The sequence below is a fragment of the Trachemys scripta genome, chromosome 1 (genome assembly GCF_013100865.1).
Source record: "Trachemys scripta elegans isolate TJP31775 chromosome 1, CAS_Tse_1.0, whole genome shotgun sequence".
In the NCBI taxonomy this organism is placed as follows: Eukaryota; Metazoa; Chordata; order Testudines; family Emydidae; genus Trachemys; species Trachemys scripta.
Window position 1 is genome coordinate 323846322 of NC_048298.1, and position 10438 is coordinate 323856759.

At 46.0% G+C, this 10438-nt stretch overlaps 1 protein-coding gene across 3 annotated transcripts; it reads left to right on the plus strand.

The window, feature by feature from the left end:
• The first annotated feature begins 332 nt into the window (after window positions 1-332).
• Window positions 333-5361, plus strand: FZD4 (frizzled class receptor 4). Of its 3 annotated transcripts, none has more exons than XM_034758997.1 (2): window positions 333-674; window positions 2717-5361. In XM_034758997.1, the coding sequence occupies exons 1-2, from the start codon at window positions 423-425 to the stop codon at window positions 4043-4045; spliced, it is 1581 nt and encodes a 526-aa protein (XP_034614888.1). In that variant the 5' UTR covers window positions 333-422; the 3' UTR covers window positions 4046-5361. The 3 variants fall into 3 exon arrangements, with proteins under 3 accessions (XP_034614888.1, XP_034614889.1, XP_034614890.1); XM_034758998.1 differs by lacking the exon at window positions 333-674 and adding an exon at window positions 1774-1946; XM_034758999.1 differs by lacking the exon at window positions 333-674 and adding an exon at window positions 1947-2000.
• The last annotated feature ends 5077 nt before the right edge of the window (window positions 5362-10438 follow it).

Sequence of the window (10438 nt, forward strand, 5' to 3'; positions counted from 1 at the left end):
GGGGGGGCATTGCCCCGGGGTGCTGGGGGAGGGTGCCCCGGGGGTGCGGCGGGGGTTCCCGGGAGGGATCGGGGGGCATTGCCCGGGGGTGCGGCGGGGTTCCCGGGGGGCATTGCCCCGGGGTGCGGCAGGAGGGCCCCCCGGAGGGACACTGCCCCGGGCCGAGGGCTCCCCGGACTCAGGGAGGGCAGTCGGGGCCGCTGCTCCGCCCGCCGTCCGTGGGTCGCTCCGTGGGCGGAGGCGGGGCGGCGCGGTCCCTCCCCTGGGCAGTGTCTCCGCCGGGCCCTTTAACCGCCGGGCGCCCCGCCCCCGCGCTGTCCGGCCGGGCCGTGTCCGCAGAGCGGCCGCGCCGAGCCCGTCTGGCCGGGGGCAGCGCCCGGGCGGTGCAGGGTGGGCGGGCAGCGTGGGGCTGGGCCCGGGCCATGGGGCTGCGGGGCCGCTGCCGCCTCCTGCTGGGGCTCCTGCTGCTGCTGCTGCTGCCCGGCGCGGCGCGCAGCTTCGGGGAGGACGAGGAGCGGCGCTGCGATGCCATCCGCATCGCCATGTGCCAGAACCTGGGCTACAACGTCACCAAGATGCCCAACCTGGTGGGGCACGAGCTGCAGGCGGACGCGGAGCTGCAGCTCACCACCTTCACCCCGCTCATCCAGTACGGCTGCTCCAGCCAGCTCCAGGTGGGTGCCCCTCCCCGAACGCCAGGCCCGCGAGTCAGGGTGTGCGCGGGGGCTCCTGGCAGTGCCAGCCGCCGCCGAGCGCCGGTGTCTTTCCCCCGGTTCCCCCGCTTTGGCAAGCCCGGCACGAGTGACATTCAGCAGCGGCGCTCGCGCCAAGGATCTCTGCAGCTGCCAGAGGATCCCTCCCGTGGAGCAAACCCGACCGGAAAGAGGGGCAGATTGCAGGGAAAGTGCTGCAGTTACGGTGCCAGCTGCACCCCCGAAATGTTGTAAATTCCCCCCAAAGACACCCCCACCCCAATTTATTTCCCAACCTAATCTCGTTCTAAGGTGCTAAAAACTAATGGTTTCTAGGGTGAAGAGAGGCAGTTTCGCTTCCAGCAGCAGCGACTATCCCGAATCCCTCCCGTTTTACTTCTTGCATTTGTTCTGCGAACTTCCCACTGACTCCAAGTTTCAATCTGTTGCATTTCTTGCCTTTGTTTTGTAAATCTACTTCAACCTAGTTTCTCTGCTGCCTGCTGCCGATTTGGGAACAGTCGTGGGCGGGTTTCAGGTTATTTCTCAGACCAAGTTTCTAGGATAGAATAGCGTGAAAATATCTGCTGGTGTAAACAAAAGTTTTAAAAGAAACTATTAAAAGGGTTAAAGAAAGATACATTTGGAAACTTCCAGCTGCAAAGTGGCTCAAGATTAACTTTCCCCTCTGGGTGTGAATCTACAGAAAAGAAGGTACAATAAGGTTACAATAGCATTTAATCTCACAGGGTTTACAGTTGCTGAGAGACTGAAGTAAAATACACAAGGAGCCCCGTTCCCAGTCCTCTTTCTGGAGTAACCTCCACACAAAGTCAGAAGCTAGGAGAAGAAGCCAAACTTTTCTGTCGTTTGGCATGCTCTACTTGTCTGTGTTCCCTTTGGTAGCCCAGGAATTTGGACTAGTGTGAAGACTAAAGAGAACACTCTAAATCAGGGTTAATAAATTGGCTGATCTCTTTATGGGTTTAAAAATGTCATTTAGCCTAATATTAAAAAAATGACTTTTACAGATCAAGGCATGTGAACTTTCTCACTGACTTCTTGAAGAAAAATATTTATCCTTGAACACCATGAAAGTACAGCATATACTAAACACATAGACAGCTTCAAGGACGTGACTTTCCAGTTCAGATCCTTGCACGTAAAGCCCTTCACTTCTAACCATAGATGACACAGTTGTTATGTGTAAGGAGCTGGTGAACCTTGTGCATCCAGACATAATGGACAGAGGAGGTGAATGTGTGTGACTTGTCATAAAAAAACAAAGGGACATAGCATAAAATTGTGGTAAGAGAACCCCTCCAGTAACTTCACTGTAGGAGTTGCATGACTTAGATGTTGCTGAATAACAAACTTACTTCTTCAGATAGTTGTATCCAAACTAATAATTGCTTGGCATTTTTTTTAAATGCTAAGTTTTACACACATCTATTTGCTTTGTGTGTACCAGAATTATAAGAGTCAAGTACTGAGAAAATTACAGTATCCTAACTTCATTATAAGAAAAAATATGATTTATACAAAGACCATATTCAACCATGAATGTTGTTAATTCAAAGAGCTGTTAATATTGTAACTGTTTTGTTTCAAGTTTTAAATATCTCTATGCAGTCTCGAAAACTAAGGTCTATATATTTGTTAAAGTTTAAATTACGGTACTTATTCAGTTTGTATTTTGCCCCCTTAAATTGTAAATTTGAGGCTTAGATCTAGGGCTAAGTTCTGTTCACCTTGTGTGAATTTGGCCCATTGACTTCAATAAGGCTAATTCTAGTGAGTAAAGTGATCGGGATTTGGCCTCAAAACACTTTTTTGAACTGAGAACAAGGGCTGAGGTTTTTAGGATTTTTTTCCCTTGGTTTCTTTACTACATGCTGCTCCTTGCTTACTTAGGCAAAGTACTGAACAGTACTGTTAAAGAGGATAGAAAGGGAACTTGCTATATAGTCTACCATTTTTATCTTCTTTTAAGCACAAATTTGATTATTGTTTTTCTCTTCCAGTTCTTCCTTTGTTCAGTCTATGTTCCAATGTGCACAGAGAAGATTAACATCCCAATAGGTCCCTGCGGTGGCATGTGCCTTTCCGTCAAAAGAAGATGTGAACCTGTTCTGAAAGAATTTGGATTTGCCTGGCCAGACAGTCTAAACTGCAGTAAATTTCCACCCCAGAATGACCACAATCATATGTGTATGGAGGGTCCAGGGGATGAAGAGGTTCCCCTTCACAGCAAGACATCCTTGCAGCCAGGAGAAGAGTGTCACACAATGGGATCTAATTCAGAGCAGTATATCTGGGTAAAAAGAAGCCTGAGCTGTGTCCTTAAGTGTGGCTATGATGCTGGTCTCTATAGCAGATCAGCTAAGGAATTCACTGATATCTGGATGGCCGTGTGGGCTAGCCTGTGCTTCATATCAACAGCCTTCACAGTCCTGACCTTCCTGATTGATTCATCCAGATTTTCCTACCCTGAGCGCCCCATCATATTTCTGAGCATGTGCTACAATATTTATAGCATTGCTTATATCGTGAGGCTGACTGTAGGCCGGGAAAGGATATCCTGTGATTTTGAAGAGGCAGCAGAACCTGTTCTTATCCAAGAAGGTCTTAAGAACACAGGATGTGCTATAATTTTCTTACTGATGTATTTTTTTGGGATGGCTAGCTCCATCTGGTGGGTGATTCTGACATTAACATGGTTTCTAGCAGCAGGACTCAAATGGGGCCATGAGGCTATAGAAATGCACAGCTCCTATTTCCATATTGCAGCCTGGGCTATCCCTGCAGTGAAGACCATAGTCATCTTGATTATGAGACTAGTAGATGCAGATGAGCTCACTGGTCTGTGTTATGTTGGCAACCAGAACCTAGATGCACTCACTGGCTTTGTCGTTGCTCCGCTTTTCACCTACTTGGTTATTGGAACTTTATTCATAGCAGCAGGCTTAGTGGCCTTATTTAAAATCAGGTCTAATCTTCAAAAAGATGGGACTAAAACTGACAAGCTGGAAAGACTGATGGTCAAAATTGGTGTCTTTTCAGTGCTATACACTGTCCCAGCTACATGTGTAATTGCATGTTACTTCTATGAAATCTCCAACTGGGCTATCTTCCGCTATTCAGCGGATGATTCCAATATGGCAGTGGAGATGCTTAAAATTTTCATGTCTCTGCTGGTGGGTATCACATCTGGCATGTGGATTTGGTCGGCCAAGACTCTGCACACGTGGCAGAAGTGCTCTAACAGACTGGTGAACTCAGGGAAAGTGAAACGAGAGAAGAGAGCGGATGGTTGGGTGAAACCTGGGAAAGGGAATGAGACTGTGGTGTAAACAAAACCTCTGTGCTGACTTCTCTCCCAAGAAGGACTTGTGTATAAACACTTGCAGTAGAAATGTTGCTGGGGAGGTGTGGGGAGGTAAAGTACAAAATCTGTCTCTGAAAAGAAGCCTTAAAGAATAAGCAGAAATTTCAAAAACAGAATAACCATAAACCAGGCTGCCCAAAATACGAAAGCCCAGGGCGGCTTGGAACACTGTGAAAAATCTGAACTTGTCACATTTTTGTAAAGCAGGTTGCAATGTATTAATGTCATTAGAAGCCACAGGGTCTTGCATCCTGATTTTCCTGAATCATGTTATGGTGCATGGAGGAGGAGGGTCAAGTTCTGGGCTGATTTAGGGTCCAATCCTGTGAGGGGCTGGGTGCTCTCAGCTTCAATTGACAACATCAGTCCCTTTGAATTCAGTGTCTTAAGGGATGTGGTCAGCACCTTTTAGGATTGGACCCATAGCCGGTACAGCCTGTTGCCTTCATCGGTGTTGTGTGGTGCATAATTCAGACAAGGATTAGGTCCTCATGCAAATGCCAGCTAAGTTTTCCAGGTATGAAAACAACTCAAACAGTGAATTTGTAGGATTCAGTTAGGTGTTAGGATGGATTGCTGTATACCTCAGCTGACAACCTAATACTAACCTCTATATCGGCACACTCTTTGCTGTCTAAAACATCAGTACTTCATTTGAGGTGTTTAGAAGCTTCACTCCGTACCTTTATCAGAAGTAGATTAACTTGGAGTCTGAGGCATAACAGCATATATAGTTGCCATTTTCTCCCATCCACCCCCTCCCCCTTTTCCCTGCCCCCTTTTGTCCTTTTTCGATAACCTGGCTATTTCCAGCCTCTGACTACTTTATTCCTCTGCATTAATAACTTAGGTTTTTTCTTTTAATAGCTCTCCTTCCTACTGCAATATACAGCTGAGGGAAAGTGAACGAAGGCTCACTTTGGACAAACTCTTTATTCAGCAGAACATGTAGTTTTTCTCCAAGTAAACTTATCTGGCTCTCCCCAGAGACCTATTGCATTAAGCAATTAAGACTTAATATATTTCACTCTGTGTGATTACATCTATGCAGACGCCAGTCTGGGAGAAGTGAAATGTTAAGTTCCTTGGCAACTTCATGTTCACACAGATCAGTTGTATAATTGTGTGTGTCAATTAAAAATAAAAGAACATTCTCCAGCCATGACATAGCAGTACAGCTGACTGGCTCAAACTGATGGTCACTGAGAGTGACTTACAATTTTTTTTTTTTAATGTAAGAATGTTATCAGACTTCAGCAACAATGGAGACATTTTCCTTTTTGAAAAGGGCTCCATGGAGAAGAAATCCAACTTCTTCTTGGTGAGTAATTGTTTCATAGTTAGTGCCAAGGTTCCTTGCCCTTGGCCTGTCGCGTTCATAGGGAGCATGAGACTATGAATGCCACAGTCCTGCTTGATTAACAGGAAGTATAATATAAACATAAAGAGCAGCATTTAAGTGCTCCCCTTGAAGGACCCACCAGTAGCTTCACCTGTGTGCCCTAAAATCTTGCTTCATCTCCAGCGTATGGAGGCCTGATCGAGTGAGGTGCTGAGTGCCTTCAATTCCGGTGGACTTAAGTGGTAGCTGAGGGTATTGTGGTCTTTTGTAGGTTGAGACAGGCCTGAAAGGGGTCCCCCCTCTATCTCTCAAACTGTGTTAAAGACACGCATTGTGTCTGTGCTGAAATATGTGCTTAAAAACAAAACAACCTCATCTCAGCCTGCGCAGTTGGGATCAGTCACTAGCACAGCAAGTGACAACTTGACTTATTCTACCCACAGCACACCATGATGTACTAGCTGAGTGTTCCAAATCCATTTCTCTATCAAGTCTCTTCTATTGGACAGTAATGCCTGTTGGATCTATATATTCTGGTCTGGAAACAGAGTTCTGCAAGAATGAAAGGTGTGGATGGCTGGGCTTCACCACAGTGCTTGATGTATTTACGATTGGATTAAGGATGCCAAATCAGATGCTACTTTCAAATTCTGCGGGGTGAAGGAGAGAAAGTGAGTGGGACAAATTAATCCAGGCATCCGTCCAGTGAAGTCATGGGTTAATGACCCTAGGTGATTCATACACACTGAACTTCATGCTATTTGATGTGATTGACCTATGCATTTTTATCCTTGTCATCCCAGAATGTATTGTTAAGGGGGTGACCGTTCCTGTTATCATTGAATTTCAGAGCATGACTCAGTGGATCTTTTACTAGAATGGTAGCACTGGTGATTAGTGACATCTGAAAGTGAGTCAGATGAGGATGATGTTTCCTTGCATTGCAGGGTGAGGGGATGATAAATCCATTAAAGTTGTGAGGCACTCAAATACTATGGGGATAGCAGTCACATAGCAGCAGTTGTCCCTTGGAGGCATTGTGCCTGCCTAAATTCTCTTGCAGTTATGTACCAGAGCTCAGTGAATTTATTCCTGATTTACCTCAAGGTAATGAAGCAGAGCATCTGACCCAGGGCCACAGAAGTCCCTCTGAAAAGGCACAACTTAACTATGTGCATTTACCTTGCTGTTCTAGTTGTTCAGGCATTGGTGATTGGAAAAGCCACTCTAGATTAGTGGTTCCCAAACTGGAGTTCATGAACCCCCGGTGGGTTGTGAAATGTTACGGGGGGGGGGGGGGGGGGGGGGGGGGGGGAGAATTCCCTAATGGTGGACAGAGCTGTCCCTGGGAACCCAGGGCAGCATGGATCCAGCAGTCCGGAGCCCCTGGACTTCCAAGAGCTAAACAGATCAAAGCAAGCCTATCTATCACACTGCGGAGATTTAAACTGCAAGACTCCTTATAAGAAATGGAAAGGGAGGTGGATATTTTTTGCTGGTTTTAAAATTAAATAGGCAGCTTGTATTGTTTTTAAAATTATTATGAAGAACAAGTTTAAGCTTTGTTGTAACGTGCGTTGTTTGCCCGGACGGCTCAAGACCCGAATGCTTGTGTAGGAGGAACTCTTTGAGTTGGCTTCTTAAATACCTTTATGCTGTTTCACATCTGTTACTCCTTGATGAAACATAGGAGCCTTGTCTTATAACAGGCTTATTCAAAGTGATACAAGCTACAAAAGTGAGATCTTGGAAGAGTGTTGCCATTTTCATAATGTACTAAAAATACTGTAATGATAAATAATTAATAATAAATAGTGTGTAATAAGCATGTCATAAAAACAAATTTTGTATTTCCAAGATCACTGCCTTTATAATTTATACTCAGGTAAAGGAGAAAATCCCTGGAAATATTCATTTTTAGGAGGGTTCACTAAAATGTCAAGCCTTGTGAAAGGGGTTGACAGGTTGTTAAAGTTGGGGAACCACTAGATCAAGTCTGAAGCACGGCAGTTATGAAGACTGAATATCTGCAACTCAGTTTCTCTCATTTCAACATAGTTATGAATTTAAAACCAAAAAATGTGTGACTAATCCTGCCTTGAAAGTGCAGTTGCTGTGGCTACAGAGCTCAAAACTTTACAACAGTTACTTTTTCTGCACAATCCCTTCTCCTCCTTTCTCTCTCAAGCCAGTCCCATCCCCAGTTGGTGTTTTGTGCTGACATACAGGCTTCTGAAATGTCTGACAGACAGGTACAAGCTAAACTACTTATGATAGAGCTTCAGAAAGAGAAACTCACTTGTCGAAGGGAATGGACACTGATAATTTTTTAGATGTACAGAAAGTATATCTGCATTGATGTATGTACTGTAAATTTCTAATTTATCACTGTACAAAAAACTTTGCTATTTAATTTTTGTATCAAAATAAAATTTTGTTAACCTCTGTGAATAAGTAATGGATTCTTACTGTGTCTTGACTTTTTTTTTTTTTTTTTTTTTTTTTGGTAAGTTTCCTTTCATAAACTGTCTTTATCCTCCTGTTGTAAACACAAAGCATTGTGGGTTTTTTGCTTTTTTTGACCCCTCCTCTCCTTCCTTTCTAAGTGAAGAGTGTCACGCCAAGCTCAGGGCAGATTGTCAAGAAGCAGGGCAGAGAACCTGAAACTGATGGTGTGTTCTATAATTAGATTTCACCAACCCAATAACAAGTGTGAACTCCTGAAGCACTATAACAGTGTTACCAGGGAGTCTCAGACAGTCCCCTTGGGCACTACAGTTTATCTTGCCACCCAGACAAGCTGGACTTTGTTAGTCTCTAAGGTGCCACAAGTACTCCTGTTCTTTTTGCGGATACAGACTAACACGGCTGCTACTCTGAAAGCTGGACTTAGTGATAGCTGGTTGCTATTCACCAAAGATCACAAAAGATGAAGGTTGCTTCCAGTCCCAAGAGACCAGTCACTTATCCTATGTCAATTTGTATCTCAGATCTCACCCCAAAGACAATGCTTGTAGCCAATCCTGTAGCAAACTGACTAAGGATTAATTAACTAAGAAAAGAAATGAGTTATTACAAGATTAAAGCAAGCAAACATATACACTGATTTTACAGTCTATGGTTTTAGAAAAGGTGACTGTTGTAGTAATCTCTCAGCACTGTATGCCTTTTAGGGATAACCAAGGTTGGCTCTGGGGTTCTCTGCTTCTGTTTCATAGCTCCAACCCTGTGAGAATCCAAACAGTCAGAGAGATGAAAATTCTCTTGTTCCCTCTCTTTATTTCTTTCTGCCAGAGTTCAAGCTGATGGGAAGAGCCCTCTTGCATGTAACCTCTTTGTGGGTATGAAGGGGCAATTGACAAAGCATTTGCATTGTGATGTCTAATAATGGCCCATTTAGTTTTGATAGCCGTCTTGATGAGCAGGAGAAGATCCCTGCTGACCGTTTCAGGGCAAACATTTTTTTTAAGTTATAACGCAAAAACTTAAATATTGCCTTACAGTGTGTGATAAAGATATGTGAGATTATTTTATGCAGTAATTTACAAGCATTTCACATTGTTACGAGATCAATACCCCATTTTAAGCATACTAACATGCAAGTGAAACAGACTGGCTTCCAGCACCTGGTTTGCCAGCGTTACACAGAAGACTGAAATCCTTAGCTTAAATGAGTTAGAACTTTGGCCTCAGACCTACATTTGGGTCCAAGCTGCAATCTTTGATGGAAAAGTGCTCCCAGCTATCATTAGTGGACAACAGATAAAACTCAAGACATGCTTCAGCTTCTTGGGCAGCCTTATTACAGGAAGCCCTAAGTCTGAGGTCTTGGCTGCCACTGGCGCGGCAGCGCTGTGAAGCACAAGTGTAGTCGCGCTGCGAGAGTTCTCTTGCAGCGCTGCAAATATTCCACCTCTCCGAGGGGAATAGCTTGCAGCGCTGCGAGCGAGCGAGCGTGCAGCGCTGCAGGCACTGATTACACTGGCGCTTTACAGCGCTGCACTCGCTGCGCTCAGGGGGGGGTGTTTTTTCACACCCCTGAGCGCAGCAAGTGCAGCACTGTGAATTGCCAGTGTAGCCAAGGTCTGAGTGAGAAGGAACGTTTCCAAAGCGGGTGCTTGGGTTCCACAGCTCAAAGCACTGCTGAGGAAGCAGGACTGGGCTGTAGCTTTTCTGCAGTGCATCCAGGCTTGCCTGAATGGATAGAGTCAAACATCTTCACAGGCCGAGATGTATGGTGCAGCTCTAAAATGATCCTGGAGCAACCTACTGCTGCTCTATTAGTGACTTTAGGGGGAAAAACAAGCAACGCAAGGCCTGGTCCTGCTATTTTTGCTCAAGTAAGGCTCCCCTCGGCTTCAAGTATGGAAGGATTGGTTTTAAAATGTGGAATGCATTCAGAACCTAAAATGAAGGTATATCATTATGTCTACTAAGGGCCATAGGCGGTGAGTTATATGGGCCCATGGTGCCCGTGCTCCACCAATATTTAGGAATCTGGGCCTAGCTCCACCAATGTTTGGGCTTACTGCGCTTTGGGGGGCCCTGCGCTAGAGGGGGACACAGGGTCCAGGGGAACCTGGGGGGTAAGCAGGAGGCCTGGCACCGGCAGCAGTGAGCGACCCAGACCCAGCTCCCTCCCTGCCCCCATTCCACCCCTTTCCCAAAGCCCCCACCCTGCCTCTTTCCGGCTTCCACCCCCTCCCCCGAGCGATGCGAGGAGCCAGTGGAGCGGGCTGGGGCTGGGTCGCTCGCTGCTGCCGGCACCAGGTCCCCGCTAATCCCCCAGGCTGCCCTGGACTCCACGTCCCCCTGAAGCGTGGGGCCCCCCAAAGCACAGGGCCCGGGGCAATTACCCCGGTCCGTCCTATGCATGGGATGGCTCTGTTTGGACCCGTTCTGAGCACCACCAAAAATTATACAAACCTGGCGCCCATGCTAAATGCAGGTCACTCAGTATTGCTGGTGGCTTTTGTGAGGGCCAAATTCTGTTCTTAGTAATCCCTCTGTAAATAC

Excerpts from the sequence above, each read along its gene's own strand:
- FZD4 (XM_034758997.1), top strand. The coding sequence starts at position 423 with ATGGGGCTGCGGGGCCGCTGCCGCCTCCTGCTGGGGCTCCTGCTGCTG. Across the intron at positions 675-2,716 it reads GCTGCTCCAGCCAGCTCCAG|TTCTTCCTTTGTTCAGTCTA; the intron begins GTGGGTGCCCCT and ends TTTCTCTTCCAG.